General features: G+C 52.7%; 1 protein-coding gene across 1 annotated transcript in view; it reads right to left on the reverse strand.

The window, feature by feature from the left end:
- The window catches only part of RPS6KA1 (ribosomal protein S6 kinase A1), a 39,988-nt gene extending 23,775 nt beyond the window's left edge, over positions 1 to 16,213 (reverse strand). The window contains exons 1-2 of the mRNA XM_086479823.1: positions 16,151 to 16,213; positions 9,594 to 9,638 (exon numbers count right to left, since the gene is read on the reverse strand). Coding sequence (XP_086335949.1) covers positions 9,594 to 9,638; positions 16,151 to 16,213 — 108 coding nt within the window. The remainder of the gene's footprint in view (positions 1 to 9,593; positions 9,639 to 16,150) is intronic.
- Positions 16,214 to 19,836: the final 3,623 nt, after the last annotated feature.

The raw sequence follows: 19,836 nt of genomic DNA on the forward strand, positions 1-19,836 counted from the left end.
CCTTCATGCACAAACTATTACTCAAACTCCCAAGGCAGCTGGGAGAGGCGAATGACCAACTCCATCATGGCATGGATAACACCAGGAATCTCCCCACAGATGGCTTAAAACAAAAGCCTTAGACTCCGAGCACCCTAGAAGCACTTTGTCATCTTCCTCGGGCAATTCCTCTCCACTGAGAGAGGCAGCCAAATGCTCAGTGTAAAATTAATTCGGTGACTCTTGGGAAGGACTTTGCTGCCACTCTGAGCAGTGATCTTGGCTCCCCGCAATGGGGGCTACAAGCAAATCCCTAAAAAGGGAAAACTCAGACCAAGACACTACAGTTTTACCCTGTTTGGTGTTTAGATGGAGCAGTTCCACCTTTTTTTTTTTTTTTCATGGGCCCCTTCTCTCACCAACAAGTTCACTTCTCCTGTACATCAGAAAGTGACCCACATCATCTTCCGTGGAGGTGGACGGCGCTGTCACAGGGAGGAAACACTGCAAAACCCTGGAGGCCACAAACAGACACCAGCACGCTCTGGCAACGAGGAGGAGAGCAGCAGTAACAAGAGCACGGGGCAGTGGTGACAAGTACCGGTGCATGCAGCCATGGGACAGGCTGTGTCACCCCAAAGGGGCCGAGAGCCCAGGGCACCCTGCCAGGCTGGCTGCCCGGCCACCGCTCCCCGTTGAGCACACTCCAGCAGGTGGCACTCGGAGCATCTTTAATGTTCAAAATGTGTTTCTCTTCTGAAACAGGAGGGTGAAAGCCCCAAAGGATCCATTTCATAAACACCCGTTTCATAAACACCTCTGTGGGAAGGTTCAGCACCCCCAAAACTGGGGGGATCCAGGAACTGATTAAGGGATGAGATGTTTTCTCAAGCAAAGCCTGAGGCTGAAGAAGGGAGAAGGCAGAAGGTGGCCTCACACAGCACAGCTCCCATGGCAAGGCAAGTCCTTCTGCCTCACAACAGCCTTTTTGACTCATTTGACCAGGAGCACCAAAATATCTCCTTCACGCCAGAGAGCTCGGATCCCTTGTGGGACAGGGAGAGCAGGAGGCTCAGGCACGGGCATTTCCCTTGCACCCCCTGGTCTCCTCCTGCTCTTGGCTCTCTCTAGGGGCATTCAGGCACCAGCTCCTGCAAATTTCTTTTAAAAAAAATAAATAAAAGAAATATCTCCACCCTTTCCAGGCACTACAAGCCACAGCTGGCCAGGATCAGTTTGGCCTCAAGATACAAGCTCAGGCAGAAGATGTTCCCAAACCCCACGGAGACTTCCCAATAGCTCTCCTGTGCCACTGCAGCCTGTCGCGGAGCTGCGAGAGAAGCCCTCGCAGCCGGCAGGAGTTTGCACCCAGTGAAATGAGATGCCGGAGAGGAAAACACCTTTAACCGCCAGGAGATAAGGAACTAGTTAATTATGCAGCTTCTACAGAACAAATTAGTCTCCTTTTAGAAAGTGCAAAGGATGCTGCGGCCCCTTCCTGCAGCCCTACACACATTTCCCAGCAAGGAGGAAAGGTCTGCTCTCAGCAAAGTCAGATCAACTCACTCTTTGATGGTGGGAAAACCAGGAGGGCATGGCCAAGGCTTTTCGAAATGAAGAATATTATTCTTAGGAATGAGCATTAAAGCGCTATCCTCCACCTGGCTAAAGATGTCCCTGCTCACTGCAGGACTAGAGGACCTTTAAAGGTCCCTTTCAACCCAAACTATCCTATGATCTAGGCACGATGCAGTTTTGCAACTTTCAGTACCAAAGACGAAAACTCTTTCTAACTGAATTATAAAACCTAACGCTGGTTTCACAATGAGAACCGAGGCTTGTTTGCTGCCCCTGGAGTTATCGTGGGATGTGGAAACTATTCTCTATCGCAGGAACGCAGGAATTCCATACTCCTCCCACCACACACATGCTGCCGGCGGTTTTCTTGTTGCAAGACACACAAAAAGTGGCCTCAGGACTTGGTAAAGCCTTTGCTTGGTACCTACCAGGATTGGTATGCGCACGCTGGGAGAGCCCAGCTCTCTCCCACCCTCTGGGAAGGACACACGTGCGAGATAAATTGAAAGAAAAGCGACCGTCACACTTCCGTGGTGGCTCTGGAGTATGGCAGTGTGAAACGAAAAAAACCCACCCCGTCCAAAACACACCCTGAGCTGTGTGTTACCAACACCCTGGTGAGAGCGTTCAGGATGACGAGTGCCTGCTGGAGCAAAGCAGGATTTCTTCATTTAACGCTTGTAAAAAATACTGATGCAGCCAGCGGCTGCCCCCTCCACAGCTCAGCCGGGACACAGGCACACGCCTGCCCGGGACGTGAGGATCACTGTCCATCCCCTTCCCAAACAGTATGGGGATTACAGACACCCAGAACACTGGGAATTACATGTTTCGTCCTGTTCCCCTAAAATACAAAACCTGCTATTTTGAGGAGCGTTTTTCCCCTGCTCTGTCCACATGCAGACCCCGGGGCTCCTCTCCCGGTGCTGCTGCACAAAAAGGGGTGACCCCCAAAGACCACCGCTGACCCCAGCCCTGGCCCGATGCCAGTGCAGAGCCGTTGCCTCTTCCGCTCTGTAAGCGGACACTGCACAGTCCCGAGCCATAACCAGGCCAGCCCGAGCCGTCCGGTTAAACACACCTCTCTGATGGCAAGGAAATCGATACCGACACGGCTCAGAGTGCTGACGGGAGCACAAAAAGCTGGTGTTCACAGTCCATTCGGTATTCCCAGAGCCACACCAGAAGCTCTACCGAGACCGAGGTTTCAAGTACAAACAAGGGATAAACGCCCTCATTTTTCTGCATCCAAAGGGGTGAACTGGCAAGGGAAGGACCTGGATTTCACGCTGCAGTTGGGAAACCCCTTCTGTGTCAGATCATCATTGCAAGGAGATCACTGGAGTTTCTGGGAGGCAACGTCTCTGCATCTCTTGCCACAGAGGATCCCCAGGCATGCAGCAAGTGGCTTTTCCTAAGGGAGAAGGGAAAGAGCTCCAGGCAAGGCAGAGTCCTTAGAGGATACCTGGGACTATCCTCCCCGGATGGTCCCCAGCCCCATGGCAGCCCCCAGCAGGCAGCACAGCGCAACTGGGGGGAAAAAAGCTATTGCAGCTTCGCCTGGGGCTATGGAAGGAATTTACTGCTCGTGTCAAAACTAGGCTTCGGTTTCCAAATAAAGCCGAGACTTGTAAAGCTGCAGGAGCTTCAGAGAGACTCCTTAGGTGTGCAGTGAGAGCGCTGGATCAGCATCTGAGCTGGCTGTAGAGCCCGTGACGCCCCAACAAACGCAGCCAAGGGGACTCAGAGCTCCCAGTTACCGGGGCGGCACGCTCCAGAGACCCAAGTCCACTCTGACGTCTTCAAAAATCAAGTGTGAATAAGGTCTTCAGTTTGCGCTCTTCAGGGTCCTCTTTGGTGCCAGCCCTTGGCTGCTGGCTAAGGGAGCTGCCACCACTCCCTCCCCTGCGGCCCGTCTCCATCTTTCCCTCAATCAAAGAGAGGAGCCCACAAATCCTCCATCCCTCCGGGGAAGCGTCGGCAGAGCTCTGGCCTTGCTCACACGTCTTCCTGGGTCCCCAAAGACCTTGACTTCAGCAATCCCGTGCCCTCTCCCCACCCCCAGCTCAGACAGCTGGGTGAAGCCTGGCCGAGGAGGGGCTGGCAGGAGCACCCCTTGCTGTGCTGCACGCTCAAGAACTCCTTTAACTCTGATGGGGAGGTGGATGACACAGGTTTCCCCCAGGTACAGCACACAGTAAAAGACCTTTTTTTTCTCTTTTCCCAATAAAAGAGGCTTTCTGGAGGCAGAGCTTGAGGCAGTTTCCATTAACCTGCGAGGGCAATGGAAACGGGAGAGAAGAAAGCGGCGCAGTTTGGACGGGTCGGCGTGCCGTGCGTGAGGGCTGTCGGAGCGCTGCTCGCCAGCTCTGCAGGCTGAGCTGCGTTCCTCGTGTGCAAGGCCTGTAAACTGACCCCTCTTCAATTATTCATCAGAATCTGCAGCTCATCAGAGACTCTGCTCCTCAAACAGGCATTTATTTATGGTTGTTTTTTTTTTTCTTTTAAGAGCTCAGAAGCTTGCTGTTAACCAGAGCCCAGCCTTGCCAAGGACAAAGAGCAAACGCTCTGGCAGGAACAAGCCAGGCAGCTGTCAGGCATTACGTTAAAAACAAACCCACTTGATTACTTCAACTGACAGGACGGAGCAGCCAGTTTGAACTAAGAGCTTCACCACTGCCAGGCTGAAAAAGCCCAACGTTAGAAGAGCTGCAATAGCTGCAGCCCAGTCCCCGCGGTGGCGAGGGGAAGGCAGATCTCCAGGCAGCGCCGTGCCACGCTCGAGATGCTCCCGCCACGTTATCCCAGGTCCTGCACCGCCCTGAGGGACCAGACTGGCTGGAGCACCCTTGGCCAAGCAGCTCGAAGCAACAGAAGAGGGGGCAGTGGACAGAGAAGGGATTTGCTGAGGTACCTGTCCCTTCCCACGTTTGACAGCTTTCCAGTTCTTGGAGAAAACAGCAGCAGCTGTGCAAACACGCCAGGCCCGTTTCAAAGCAGAGCGTTTCACTTGTTTGTTTTAAAACCCTTCACGTGAAGAGGCCGTGATTAGAGTGGTGTCCAGTGCTGATGAGGATCACACCACTGGACGTGTCTTCTGTCTTGCACTCAGCCTGGAGCTGGGGTTCACGTGCCACGCTGGCAGCGTGCAGCCTATGCCACGAGAGCCCTCCGTCCCCTGGACACTAGGTGGGCCCACAGGTCTCGGATGACTCTTTCTTCCTGCCCCGCTGTGAAGAGAAGGTGCTTCAAGTCTCCTCTCTGACCACCCACTTAGTGACGCAGCTCCAGAGATGACAGGACGAGTGCCAAGGGATGTTCTGCAGCCAGCAAAGCCTACAGCAAGCCGCGCAGCGCAAAGCCTGGGTGCAGGAGAGAGACGGACTGTCGGGAAGCGGAGCTACGAGCAAGCAGCAGTGCAGTATGCCATGATGGAGCAGCACAAAGCCTTCCTCTCTGACATCCCGCTGGAGGAGCATGAAGAATTCCCGGTTCATGACTAGAGGTCAGAGCAGGAGTCCTCACCAGCAGTGAATTCCAGCCCACAGGAAAGCTGCTCCAGGTACACCGGTTTTCAGGTGGGAGTGAAGAGCTTGGCTCGAGTACCTCCCAAGTGCAGAGGGAGCGTAGCAAAACCAAGAACCAGCCTTGTTTCTAACAGCAGTCGACTGCTGTTGAGCCACACAGAGGATTGGCACAGAGCTGTCACAGGTAGACAGCTACAACCCTGTTTCCTCCAACTCATCCCAAAGAATTCCAGTTCAGAGCTGTGACTGCAACTCTGTCATCACTGGAGCGTTACAGCAGGGTGTCTCACCCAGAACAACACAAACTAACGTTAACACTGGTGATGCAGGTATTTCTCTGGCCAGAAGTGTCCATGTCCAGGGTTCCTGCCTATAGCTTCCCTTGCTGAAGAAGCTGCAGGGGAAGACCTTTCTGCAAGCTTTACCTGGTCAGGACAAGAGGATAAATCAGCAGGAGCTCCACAGATCTGGGAAAGAGCCGTGCCTTCCCCCTCACTGCAGTCCCACCGGGGTTTGCTGCCTAACAGCAAGGCTCAGCCTGAGCAGGTGGGGCACCTCATGCCTGGTGTGTGCAGCAGAGCAAAGCCATCCCTCCGGTCTCAAAGGTCTCTTTTATGGTGGAAAGCAGAGCTGGAAGAGGTTACTTATTCACTTCCCCAGTTGTCATTGTGCACTGTGATAATCACCCAAGAACAAGCTGATCGGCCCTCCCAGCCTGCACCAGGGTTACCTCCAGAGAGGGAGTGGGCACACTCAGCACTGCAAATCCACTCCTCTGCTCTTCTTTATGAAGTGATTTCACTAATTGGGTGTTGTACTTTCACGCATAATTCCTCACACTTGGCACCTTCAGGGAGCACAGGCTCACCCCTCAGCCAAGCTGGCTGCTGAGCAGGCTGTAAAGCCCCAATTATGAGAGGTTCCATTTTTCCACTGAATTCGAGCCCTCTGTTGCCACTCCCCAGCCGAACAAGGCCCAATCTTCAGCCTACCCAACAATTAAAATCTAAAGAACGCAGGAGAGAACGAGGTTCAGTACCTAAGGACCAAGGCACAGCGCTGCCAATTAGCCCCTGGGGCAGAGCAGCTTTTTGAGAGCAAGGCAAGAGACCTCGTGTTTTGCTCCTGACCTGCACAGAGACACAGCGGAGGTTAACCCAAGGCTGTGGCAGGAGATGCTTCTCTCGGTGACAGCCCAGGTTGGGCCAAAGGAAAGACAACAGGAAGAAAGCAGACCCTGAGCTCTCTGCAATGCAGAGGATGCCGGGGCAGTTGTCCTGCTCCATGAGCATCACTCCTGCTCCTCTATCACGGACACGAACACGGATGAGGAGCTCTTCTGTTCAGCAGCCCACAGCCATTGCACTGAAACCTTGCACCAACTGTGCTGCTGCTATCCTAAAGCCAACATCAAATTTAAACGGGGTCAAATGCCACCACCAAAAAGGAGAGGGGAAAAAAAAAAAAAGCCATCCTTGCACCTATCTTTGCCAAAGGCTCTGTTCCACGTAGCATCGGTTCGGCAATCTGGTTTTAGGGATGAGGCCGGGATTGCCTGGCAGACTGCAAACTCTCACAGTAGCAACTCACTGGGAACACCCAGACAAGCAAGGATTCGGGCACGAGCAATCTAGGATTGTGCTCGCTGTCAGGAGAGGGTTTGGCTTGGAATTCCTTATGGCCACAGAGCTGGAATGCCGTTGGGGTGGCCCTGACTGCGGACTCAAGCTCCTTTCCCTGTGACCATGCAGAGGGAGGCAGATGCTCCAAGACAGCTCTCTGCCCAGCCTGTGGGATCTTGCAGGCATTTCCAAGATACTCAGATAAACCCACACCGAGGTATGATGCTTGCAGGGACTTGTGTACCACAGTTGTTCCTGAAAGGTGGGAATCCACATAGGAATAAAAGCCACAAGAAGTTGGGAAATGCACCAGCTGCCTTCGGTAGAAAGCTGAATTGGAGCTACAAAGGCAGCTAAAAAGTACCAGATCACAGCCAGCCTGGCCCAAAACATCCCCTCGCTCCCTCTGCAGTGCCCACCTCATCGCTTTTCATGCCCAAAGACCCTAATGTGCTACAACAGCAGGCGAGATGAGGATGGAGGCATCAGAGTGCATCAGTCTCACGCTACCAGCTGCGAAGGTCCCAACTCTTTTGAGGAACTCTTGGATTCCCTCCTTTGCAAAGCATCTTTGGTTATTGCCCAGGCAAATAACCATTGTACTTCTGGTAGCATCCTACTTACGGGGACAGAGGGAGGGATGGCACTTCTGCGTGGGTGTTGAGTAATCGCCGCTGTCGCTGCTTCAGGCTATTTTTAGAAGAGATCACAGAATTAGCTGCAAAAGGATAGCAAGTACAAACCTAGAATAAAGGTGCCTCTTCCCCTCACAGCTCTCCACACACAGCTCGAACAGAAGGGCACGGGAGGGCTCCTGAGCAACCTTCAACTTAAGAACAGCCAACCTCAGATATTTACTGCCACTCACTTCTCCATCCTTAGACTTTGTTGTGGAGGTAGAGCCAGTGCCAGAAGCTGCTGCTGACTTCTACCCCCAGAACGAACAGAAAAATACAAAGATATCCCGTGCGCTGCCTGCTTCCCCCATCCGCAGCATCACAGCTGGTTCAGAGCGCCAGAGTTTGCCCTGAAGTTGAAGGTATGTGTTTATAGGAGGGATTTCATTTGCCTCTGCTGGTAGCAAACGTACCTTGTACAAACTTGGAAAACACAACCAAGGTTATTTCAGGAGCACGTAGAAGGGCTTCACGTGTTCAAAAGTTACCAAAAATGGGGTTGTCGAACATGGCTCACAAGCATTTTGGCCACGGTGCCTCAGAAAAGTGGAAAGAGGACACCTGCACGTAGCACAGAGCTCTTAAGGTTTCCCTGCTGTGGGATGTTGGACTATTTGCCTGCTGCTCTGCTCCAGCTCCCCAGCTGCAACAGGGACTTCACGTCCCTCTCGCACAGAGGGACAGATGCTGACACAGAGCAGCAACGAGAACCCCAAGTGCTTTTTGGCCTCTATCGCACAATCCTTCTGTGGGGCTGCTTCTACGAATGGCATCAGCCAGGGTTTGTCCCAGTGATGTCTTTCAAGGAAAAAAAAAGCCTTCAGTTATTTTTAAAGCAACATCCTTCAGTGGCTTTTACGGGAGGGCAGTTTAGCTGAGTATTTGAAGATGAAAGAGGGAAAGTCTCAAGTCTTAGAAGCCCAGCTGGAATCCAACCAGAAGAGACAGATTTTTTTTTTTTTCCCCATGCCGGAGATGCAAGCACAGTGAAGAACCGTAAAACCCACTATTCTCAGGGGAGGGAAGTGCCCAGTCTCATTGACCTGAGTTCACCTGACCCACACCAGATTTCTTTGCAGGCCACTGGAAAAGTGCCAGTCCAGTAACTGGGACAGAAATGCAGCACAGGTAGTAGAGACACAATGGCAACGCTAGAAATCCAGCGTAAGTTCCTGCCAAAGAGCTGGCTGAAAAGCAGACAATTGGTTTTTTAGGTTTAAACTTGTTTTACTAAAAATATGACAGTAACCAACCGGAAAAACAACACAACAAGCTCTCATGGCCTTTAGCACGGATGATGATTCAGAGAGAGAAGCTGCTACAGGGCACTCACTGACGGCAAGGCGCAGGACAAACTCTTGACAACCCGTTCAGCAAGGTCTCCCAAGCCAAATCAAACATGTTGTGTCATTCTTCACGGTTATAGCATGTATGTATCAGAAAAGGAAATCCTAAAAGGCTTATGATTTCAAAGGTACTGAAATGGCTCTTCTGCCCTGCACAGCGTCTTGCAGGACGGAGAAGTATGGGTGCAACTAGGAAATACCCCCGCTAACATCAACGGTCCTCGGTCTTGTGCTTAGAGAGGGCTCACATCAGAGAAATCAAGCAGGAAGAGCTTTCGCTGTCTGAAGAAGGCCTAGCACATTAAGACCCTTGCCCAAAACATAGAAGACAGCAGCTCAGTTCCCTCTACCATTCCCAGCTGACGTTAATGGGGACGCAGAGGGCAACTCGACAGAAGTGGAGCTTCTCCCAGCCCCACCAAAGCACGAGAATAAACAGATACCAGGCACCTAGCAAGGGCAGCTGTGCCAAAACCATCAAATACTCCTGTATTTCTCATCCCATCTGGCAAGATCACAACACAGAGAAAGGTGTAAACACGGCACTGAAACACCCCAGGGATTCTCGCTTCTAGCCCTCTGCTACAGCCTCCAGTCCATCTCCTGTGTGCTGGACTGAGGTAGCCCTTTGGGAAACCTTCCAGATGTGTTTGGATGACCAAAGGGACAGGAAGAAAGAGGATTTTATCTTTTCTCTTCCCCTACTCCAGTCCCTTACACTCCCACATGCGCTCATCCAGATTACAAAGCAGCAGCTTACAGGATTTAAAAATAGCCGTCCCCAACCCATTCGCCAAGTCAGCTCACACCCCCCCACGCAGCTCAGAGGGATGACTTAAAGACATAACCCCAGAGCGTTTTTACCTTGGATGGAGGATTCCCACCTTCTTCTGGAGCAGCCTGCCCATTCTGCAAAGGAAGAGAACCTGCCATTAGCACACGCCAGGCATGGGACCGCTCCTTCCACCCCCTTCACAGAGGCTGTTGGCTTTTGAGAGCCCTTCACGCAGGACAGACAGGGGAGGGTGCCGCTTGCAGACACGGTACAAGGCAGTTGAACACTCCCCACACAGAGAGGACACTTTCTGCCATGGAAAAAAAACCTTATTTAAAAAAAAGGCTCTTGCCCAGAGAGCCTCTCCACGCTTCCCCCAAACGAAATGAGGGCTGCTCAGATACCGACCATCGCTTGTGGGGCGAACGGCACCCCTGTGCTCCTCAGGCGTGGATCCCCGGGGCGGTGGGCACAGGAGTCCCACCCTCAGCACCACGTGCTGCAGAAACTGCTCGAGAGATGCAGCCCTGCGGTTGCACTGTCCCCCCACTCCCACACCCACGTCGTGGCTGCCCCCCTCCACTGCTTCTCTGGGAGTACTGGAAAGGAGCAAGCAGGGGCGGTGGGAAAGCAGCGCTGGAGTGCAGTTAACAGCCATTTTGCCATGACGTTGGCTTTAATATGAACATTTATCAGTTATTTATTACCCTATCGCAGCTGATACCGCGGCAGGAAATCTGCACCACCTGCTTGGCTCCAGGCCACCTCTGCCCTGCAAGTCCAGCTTCTGCTGCTGGAGCTCTGCACAAAGTCACAGCAGGTGACCTGAACCGCCTGGAGTAGCATCAGCCGGTCACACTCGGCACTGAACCAAAGGCGTATCAGGTTCAGCACAGCCCTGTGCCCGGAGAAGCCAGCAGGAGCACAAGTGGGTGGGATTTAATTAGACGTAGATACTCAGAGCAGGATAAGCACGTAGAAAAGGTTTTCTGCAGACTGTGGAGAAAAACAAGGGCGAGATGATTTTGCTTTGACATCTATTTGCACTACAGTCTTCGGCTCCAAAAATCATGAATTCCTCTCTTTCTTTGAAAGAGCAAGGCAAATTTATTCACTCCTCTTCAGATGCTATGGTCCAAGAGAAGAGATGCAGTGCGACTGTATTTCAGACTCAGATTCTCAGTTGAATGCCTGGGCTTCAGAAATCTTAACAGAAACGAAGCTAGCTCCTTCCCTGGAGAAGCAAGGGGACATCAACCTGACATCTGTCTTAGGATTACACCATGCCCTTCTCCCCCTTGGGCCAAATTTAACTTTTAAAACAAAGCAAAACTTGCAATTGTTGATCTTGAGAGAGATTTGGGGCCACTGAGAAACCCTCCCTCTAATGCTGCACTCGCTTTCTACAACGTTCAATGGGTGCTTCCAGGTTCAAACTCTTCTGCTTCCTCTAGGAGGTCACCACTGCTGTTTTCAAACCGCTGAGGTACCTCCTCACAGCTAGCTCACAATAAAAGGTGTAACGCTAAAGAGCTACATTTAAGCACAAGTTTAGTTTTCAGATACTTCAAATCCACAGACAATAGTCCAGAGTCTCCCCATATCTAGGTCTCCCCACCTCAGCCCAACCTGCGCTGCCTGCAGCACCTCACGGAACAGCTTAGTCCTGCCACAACACAGAGCACCACCACACCAGCTGGGGAGATGGGGAGACGATCATCTGCCTCTTGGCCTAACGCTGGCCCTGCAATATTGACATTTATATGGATCCGCTCGGAGCTCCACAACTCACTCAGTACCAACTTGAACTGGGCTTAAGTTCCTAAGTTCAGCCAACGACTGAAAAAAGCACTACCACGCAAGCCAAGATCTTCCAGAGGAACGCTGCCCTGATGTTTACAGGGAGATCTCGGTGCCATTAGCACAAAGAATAGCTAAAAAGTGAAGTAAGAGTTTGTGTTTATGTATAGCCTCCACGGAGAGGGGGGGGAGATGCTGCGCTCGAGATAACCAGACTTGGAAACACACTTATGTTTACTGGCTCAGCTGTCACTGATCAACAATTCTTAACTGGCTGCTAATCCAAACCACAGCTCGGGGACGGCTGGTTTATGTCTAAAACAGCTTAAGAAGTAGAATTTCCATGTCAGACAGAGGGAAATAGTGCCTGGCTTGTGGTCTGGAGAACAGATCTACAAGGCACGTGTCAGGAGAGGGGTGCGTTGATGCATAGGACAAGGTCTTTTATTCCCCTGGGAAGACCAGCACAAGGCGCAGGGTCTGCCCGACCCTTTGGCTTCAAGGATAAGCTAGGAGACCCCGGGCGCTGCCAGACCATTTGAGCGCTGCGTTTATCAGCTCCCTACACCGAGGAACACTTGTCCTACACGCTGCTGTTGGCAGAAATCCACCCTACCTGGGGATGGAAGAGATGTGGAAAGAAACAGAACAGCATCCACCCCTGGGAGGTTTCCTGGGCATGTAGGTCCATGGTCTCAGAGAGATGAAGCTCCTGATGAACAGTCACTTTCTCAAGATGACATAAGGCAGATGTAAGGGGAGAATTGCAGTATTTAGAGCCAAGTGCTTTCCTTCTACCCCAGAGCAAAACCAGCCTTTATTCCCTCATATGGAATTCAAGAGCCATTTGTAAGCATCGAAGATGGAAACACACTCGCAGCTACAGACTCATCACCTCCCGAGATAAAATACAGCCATTCACCGCGTTGTAAGTAGAGCTGAAATAGTTTGTGGGTTTCTTGGTTTGACATTTGTCTCTTTAAAATGCTTTATTTCTGCACTCCCCCTGCATACCACGCACAACATGTTAGCGAGTGCATGTGTGCGTGTGCCTCCGCGCCAGCTACCCTCGTAGAGCACGCTGTTCTCGGGGTTGGAAAGGCGCCTCCTGACTGTCCTACTCCAAAAGCGACCCCAAAGATCTCCCCACAGGCTGTAACCAAGCAATACCTGCTGCAGGAGGGAGGCACAGCTCCTTCCCTTGGGTGCCCAGGGCAGTAAGGAGCTGATGCAGATGGTGACAGAGGACGGCTTGGGCTACCAAGGTGGCAGTGGCATGAGCCTCACCGGGGGCCGGCAGCCTGTCCCTGCGGCTTTCCAGCCAGCACTGCTCTGGGGCAAATGGAAATGGGGATTACAGAGCTAATCTGATGGGCACGTGGAGTGGCAGCCCGGCAGCGAGGGCACCTCTGGGTGAGTGACAGCTAAAACTGGCCGAGAGGGAACGCAAAAGCTTCTGCACACACGCTGCTCTGGGAAGTTTTCTCACTATCACGCGGAAAAGTTCCCCGGGAAACAAGTGCGTTCAGTTATGCAACCGCCAGCCTGGCTGAACTTGGGAGATCTTTATCTCAGGGCATCTTGCATTTTAAATCCCTTTAATTCCACATAATCCGCAGCACAGGGAGCAATTTACAGAACAAGCCAGTGCTGCTCTGATCTGAAACCAGGACGAGTCGCACCCCTGGCAGGACCGTGCGAGATCGTGCCCACTCCTGCTGCCATCGAGGGCTGCGCTCTCGAGTTAGCACCATCAGCACAAGCCATCCCGGAGTATCCACAGCTCTGCTTGGAAAAGCAGCCTGCTGCTCTTGCTGGACCTCCATGTTTTGACTAGTCGCTTTTGAGACGCCAGGTACCCAGAAATGCTCTTTCACCCAACTTTGAAGAACCAGAAGCAGGAAGGAGTGGGGGAAGAAACCCTTCACCCCAAAGCTTCTGCTCGTTTGACACAAGAACAAGGCATTATTATTAATAATAATTATTAAGTGGAATTTATGGATCTTGTTCTATTGCAGTTCAGAGAAAGGAAATGATTCTGCAAAAATAAAGATCTCCAAAAGAACTCACGTAGCCCAAAGGGACCGAGGAGTTTATGCACAAGGCGCAACAGAGACAACACTCGCTCAGCTTCCTCTCCTATCTTTTGATCACCGTTTTACGCATTGTTCAGCTAAGATGCTTGAAAAAGATAGTTATTCATGAATAGCTCCTGCTCAATAAAGGATGATACACATATACAGGCAAAAGTAATTCGCTTGAAGTGGCTGGGTTTGGCGTAATCCCACGCCAGTTGTGTTGCTGTATGTTTGCGTAACAAGACAAGAGTTTAAAGAAAAGCACAGCCCCGATGACAGTATCCATCACTATGGCGATGAAGTCATTCAACTCCACTCTTTATCGCTTGTGCTCTGCCCCAGTCAGGTTTTTCTACTACATAAGCAATATTCTGAATGGTATGAGCAGCAGAGAGAACAGAGGAAAAAGGAAAAAAAAAGGAAAAAAAAGGGGAAAAAAAGGAAATAGTATTACGGAGCTAGCTCAGTCCCCAGGACAGGGGGACTTGTCTCCCGCAAGGGACCAGTTCAAGCTCCCACTGCCTCCCACTCCCATGCATTTCCCCAGCATGGCTCCAGGTTGAGCTCCGGTGGGCCGGCACAAGGGACACCAGTCGTGACCCATGGCCAGCAGCAGACGGCCAGCGCAGTGGAAAAACCCCAAATCTCTTAACAATAGGACTTGATGCCTCCACCAGCGCGGTGACAGCACCTCTGCTCCATGACTCAGAAAGCAAAGGTTGGAGGAAGCCGGTTTCTAACCTGGATGGCAGCGATCCCAGGGCAATTTACGTAACTGGTGTTCCAGAAAAGTCTCCTCGGTTTCTCAGCTGTGCCACCTTGCCCAGAAGAGGTGAAAACTTTCTTCTTGGGCCCCCACCCTTGGTGATTTTAAACCTTGGTGCGAAACTCCCCCCAAGCCCTGGTCCCTCTCCACTGTTTGCAGATACGCTGGATCTCAGGGAACCCCCTAACGTCTGGCGACGGCAGCCAGGTTTAGGGGTGAACAACACCGGTATTCTTTTCCTCGCTGGAATCAAGTGCACGTACTTACTTCCCTTAAAACAAAGGGAGGTAAACTGCTAACGTCCCACTTGTGATCCTGAGATGTAAAAAGACCGATCTGCAGAAATACCACCTGCAAGCGGCTCCTGACCCTGACCTAGAGCTCTGGCCGAGGTGAGACGGGGAAGGGGCCAGCTCCGAAGCGCGGGGCAGGCCCTCCAGTTTCGGTTTACAGTCAACACGCCCGTTACTAATGCAATGGGGAGAGCAGTCCTGGCTGCTGCCACGGGCTTCGCAGCTGACCCGGGCTGCCAAATGCACCGGACCCCCCTGGCCATTTCCAAGATCCCGTGACGCTGACACAGCGCTGCCTGGCACCTGGGATTAAGCAGTAAATGAATCTCGCCCACAGCATTCACCGCCCTGGGCACTGGCATCGGTTTCCTCCCATTACGAGTCTAGTTGCGTTTTCTGGCTTTTCAGGCTATCTTCCTCCTCAAGAAGAGAGAAACCACAAATAAAAAGCCCTGTCTCCCAGCAATAACCTACACCCTGGCTCTAGGCGCACGGCGCGGTTTCAGGAATCGCAATCGAGTCACCGCAGGACTTCCCTCCTCTCCCACCTTCGAGCACAAACCCACCCTCGTGACTCAAGAGACGTTTCAGAGCAAATGCTCTCAGCCCACCGCACCTTCGTGCCAGCTGCCTGGCACCCACAGCGGCCCCTCAGCACAGCACCCCACCCGTACGGGGGTCTCTAGGAGAAGCTGTGCCGTATCTGGCCGATGAAAATGAGGCAACTTCACCTCCGATGGCCAGCAGACCTCCCTGCTGTCACTGTAGCAGTGGTGAAATGCTGTCTTCACTCACAGCAGGGCTCTCTCAAGAGACATTTTAATAGGAATGAGCAAATCTGACCTATTAACCATCGCGACATCCCTAGGCACGATAGAGGAGTGTGACAGCGTCGAATCCAGACAAAATTATGCGAAAACACCAAGGTCTGAGTAAAGTGCCTGGGACAAAATCCGCCCCCCATCCCTCTGGTTTCTCCAGGAGAGCTGCTAGCTCCAATTTGGCTGAGAAGATGTTTAACTAAAGAGTGCCAGAGCACAGTGCCTCAGCTGGCTGCTCTGCGAGGGTGAAAACTGCTCCAAGCTGTCCCTTTATTCTGCCATGGCTGTGATGCAAGCCTGCAGATGTGGACAGATGCTGTGCACCGTCCTGCACATCTGGCTCGGAGGTCTTAATAAGAAAGAAAAGAGCAAAGCCGGAGGGAAGAGCAGACACCCAGCAAAGTGACACAGGACCGTGACCGGAGTTTGAAACACAGGCCTGGGAGAGCAGCTGGGGCTGGGGAGGGGGACAGCGGGGAAGCCTGGAGGAGAAAGACCCCAAACCCGAGACATTTATTCCCTGGCTTTCCTCTATGCCTGGGAAGAGATTTAGGAGCACGCTGCTCACGCTCCCGGAATAATCAAGCTCCACAAGGGCAGCACCGGAGCCAGGCAGCCCCCGGCACACACCGAGCCCCCGGTGCAGCCCTCGGCTGGCTGCGACCCCCCCCCCCCCCCCCCCCGCCCTTATCTCAACCCCGGGCCGCCAAACCCACCCCCACGGGGAACCGCCCGGGCCGGGGCGCCCCGCAGCCCCCGCAGCCGGGGCGGGGAGGGGGAGGCCGGGCCGGGCGCTCCTTTGTTCGGTGGAAACCCCCGGGAGCGGGGGGGACACACACACACACACACACGGCGGCGCAGAGCTCCCCCCCCCCTCCCGCCGCTCACCTCCGTGTCCAGCTGCACCAGCTCCATGTTGGGCCAGGGCTCGGCCAGCTGGGCGAGCGGCATGCTGCCGGCGGGTTGCCCCGCGGGGCTCGGCAGCGGCTCGGCTCGGAGCGGGGACCCCGCGTTGGGCACCGGCTTTTCCCCCCCCCCCCCCCCGCCCCCCGGGGCCGGGCCGGGCCGGGCCGGGAGCAGCGGGGCGGGGCGGGGCGGGGCGGCTCCGCCCACCGAGCTGCGGGGGCGGGGAGGGGTCTGGGCCCGGCGGGAGGAGGGGGGGGGGGGGGGAGTGTGTGTGGATCTGCTGGGTGGGATCTGGAGGTGGATCCAGCGAAGAGCGATCGCACCGCGGGAAGGGACAAAGGTGGGAGCTGTGCGGGGATGCCACGGGCGTCCTTCTGTGGGTGCGGGGGGGGGGGTTTAGGGGTGATCCGTTCTCTGCCAGCTGCACCCTTCCGCGGGCATTTTGTCCTCATAAATTTGGGGTGCAAATAAAAAGAGCCGGTAGGGTACTGCTCGCTCCTCGCAAGGTGAGGGGGACAGTCCCTGCGTGCTCGTGTCTCCTCAAGAACACCAAACATCTACTGAAAAATACCCAGCACCGAGTGTCCCACTCTTCTGTGCCCCACAAGGGGGTTATTTTCCCCTCTAGGAGCGCCCCCCGCACACGCAACGCTGCCTAGCGTCACCAGAAGAGGTGGCGAGGATAAACTCGGTGACACAATTCAGATATTGCTGCTCAAAGCAGGAAACCGCTCGGGGAAATCCGCATTCCAAGTTTGAGATGGGCGATGAGTCACTGCTCATCACCGCTGGCAGCGACCCCCCCGCCTTCCCTACAAAACATGAATAAAAACCATATCCACCTTCCTACGGGGTTTGGAGAGACAGAGGAAAAGTCCTGGGCCACGAAAGTGTCTTAAGTGTTCACAATTCGTGGCTATTCTCACCTGCTAGGTTTCCCAAATTAGCAAAAGTTCTCTTCTACTCCCATTTTACCAAACCCCAAAGCATCATGTTTTTGTGTTTCATTATAAAATTGTTAAAAAAAAAAAAAAAAAAAATCTTTTTAAAAGGGTGCATCGCTAAGGGTTGACTTCATCAAGGTGTGGCTGGAAATACTTAACGAGCCTAAGCCAAAGCATATACAGCTGGGGGTTTTGGACTCCAAGGGCAGCTGTCGCAGGCAGCCGGGGCTGTACAGCTCTCAACCTGTTCAGAGAGGGCAGCAAGTGCTTTTCATGAAAAAGCCGAATTAGGACAGAGCTGGGCGCTTTGAAAAATTCATCTTCACAGCGCTTGAAGCTAATCTGTAAGTCATCATCAGGACCTGCTTCTGATTTAGGCTAGAGCTGTCAGCTTTTTTGCATGTGGGGGAATCGAGCGTAGAAAATTCCCACGGTGACAGTAAGCGTTTGAGCCAAGCCCGGGAACTGCTGTCCCCGAGTCCTGTGCTCGGAGCCCCCCTCCGTGCCGTAAGTGTTGGAGCCCCAGATGAAGGCGTTAAATAACACAAATCCACCCGACTGGTACTCAGTGAGGTCCTGTTATAGCCAATTAAACTCATGTCACTTACGGTTGGAGCAAGCTGAAGCAGATCTTGTGGAGTGTTATTCATTCAGCTCCAAAGCTATTCGTAATTTCCCCTCATTGCCTGGAACACGGCGTGCCGTCTGGTTACGTCCATCCTCCAGCTGCTGCAACCTGCTTTAAACGGCATCAATAACACGATGATGTCAACACTGGCGTCCCTTTTACCTTCTCCAGTTGTTTGCAAAACACATCTCCCGGCCCTTCTGCTCTGCGTGCGTTTCAGACGGGTCCGGGGTAGGAACGCAGAGCGGGGTGAGGGCAGGACAGTGCGCTCTCCATCCTTTCTGGAAGGAGAACAAAATGAGACACTACGTGGTGACCTGCCACGCTTTGACACCCGGCCCCACGAATCCATCCTTTGGGCATCACATCCTGGTACGCTCGGAGCTCCCCACCTGGGTGACAAGCCCACAGGGAATATTTGAGCCACAATGCCAGGCACAACGGCCATTTCCCGCTAGGCGACCCACTGAACGCCTCCCAGCTGCCACGGAGGGTTACACGCAGGCTCGGGTGCTGAGCAGTTACCTGCAGCAGCCGAGGGGGTGACCTCAGCCAGGCTGGTCATTAACTCCTGGGAGATTTCTGACTCCAAGGTCATGAGTGTTACTATAAATGGTAGGGAAAAAAAAAAAAAAAAAAAAAGTTAAAAATGAAATAAATGACTTTTGAAGTGTTGAAAAGTTATAGGGTGGTGCAGCAAACAGTAGAAAAGTGAGTTTTCATTTTCAAGGTCACAGTGAAAGGTTAATGGGCAATATCCAGAGGAACTGTGTGAAAGGCCGAGCAAGGCCTGCTGCAATTCAGCGAGGGGAGGGAGACAAGAACCACTGCTGCTTCCATCCCCTGGTCGGTCTGTTGAGATGCAGAAAGTCCTTCGTATTTCACAGCAGAAAGACAGGCAGGCTGACCGTGAACTTGACAAAAGGCAGAAATCACAGAGCTTTATGGAGCAATGACTTCCTTAGGCTGAAAGAAAAAGACAGTGCTCAGCCCACGGGTACCACTGCACCTCAATAAAACTCCCAAATCATCCTGCCCACTTCTTCTACTAAACCAGCAAATTAGAGATATTGGGGAGACCAGAATTGACTTGTGCCTGATTATTCCCTGCATCTCTGCAGCTACTTTTATCAAAGGCTAGGAGAGGATTTTGTAACTCTACAGTATCCTCAAAATTACACTAACACGCCCCAAAAAGCCCAGGCAATGCCACAGGAACCAGCAGCCAATGCTGGGCAGACAAGCTGAGGTCTCTCAATTCCCAGCTCCAGGACTCAAAGCGAAGCCATCTATCTGCTGAGAGAAGCTGTCTGTTATCAGCCTGACCTTCCCTCGACTCCTGCACCAGATAACGCTGAATCGCAGTCGATTACCAGAACGTGAACCATGCCACACGAGATTGCTGGTAAGCCCAGGGCAGGATGTCTGGGTGAGAGAAATGAGGCAGCGGTCTCCCCCAGGGTTTATTTCCCAGTCAAAGAACAGCTGTAAAAAGCAGCTCCTACCCTGAAAGCAGGGTATGAAAATTGTTCTTTGGAGTCGCACAGCAGAGCCTGCTGTTTGGGTGACTGTCACTGCTAAATACAGTGATTAAAACATATATACTGGCATTTTCCTGAGACAGTTGCAGGCTGGGGAGAGCTGCTGCTATGGTAAACAGAGACTCCAGATCAGCTGGATGGCCCTTTTGGCAGTATTGTGTTTGCTGCAAATTCCAAATGCTGTGGTTTTAAAAACATCAAATCCTCCTCAAATACAATTGTAGATATTTTTGCCCCTGCAGCTGGCTGGCTTTTGGTGTGTAACGCTTTCCTTTTCAGAGAGGTCGACAACATTCGTTAAGCCAGTTATCCCCAAAGAAGCACTTCCAAGGCGGACGTACCAAGACTGGTCCTTACCCATAGTACCAGCTCCAATTTTTCCTCATTATTCCAAAAGCTGCCCAAGTGACTCTCCACCTCACCATACAGCAACCCAGCGCTCCCTCGGCTCACCGTACCCGTTCGTTTCACCGAAGCCAGGGAGCATCCCTCGTTAACTGCCTGCTTCATGCTACGCTGCTTTTACACATATAAGGAAATGCAAAAAGCTTGCAG

Source organism: Leptosomus discolor, chromosome Z (genome assembly GCF_034619465.1).
Source record: "Leptosomus discolor isolate bLepDis1 chromosome Z, bLepDis1.hap2, whole genome shotgun sequence".
NCBI lineage: Eukaryota > Metazoa > Chordata > Aves > Leptosomiformes > Leptosomidae > Leptosomus > Leptosomus discolor.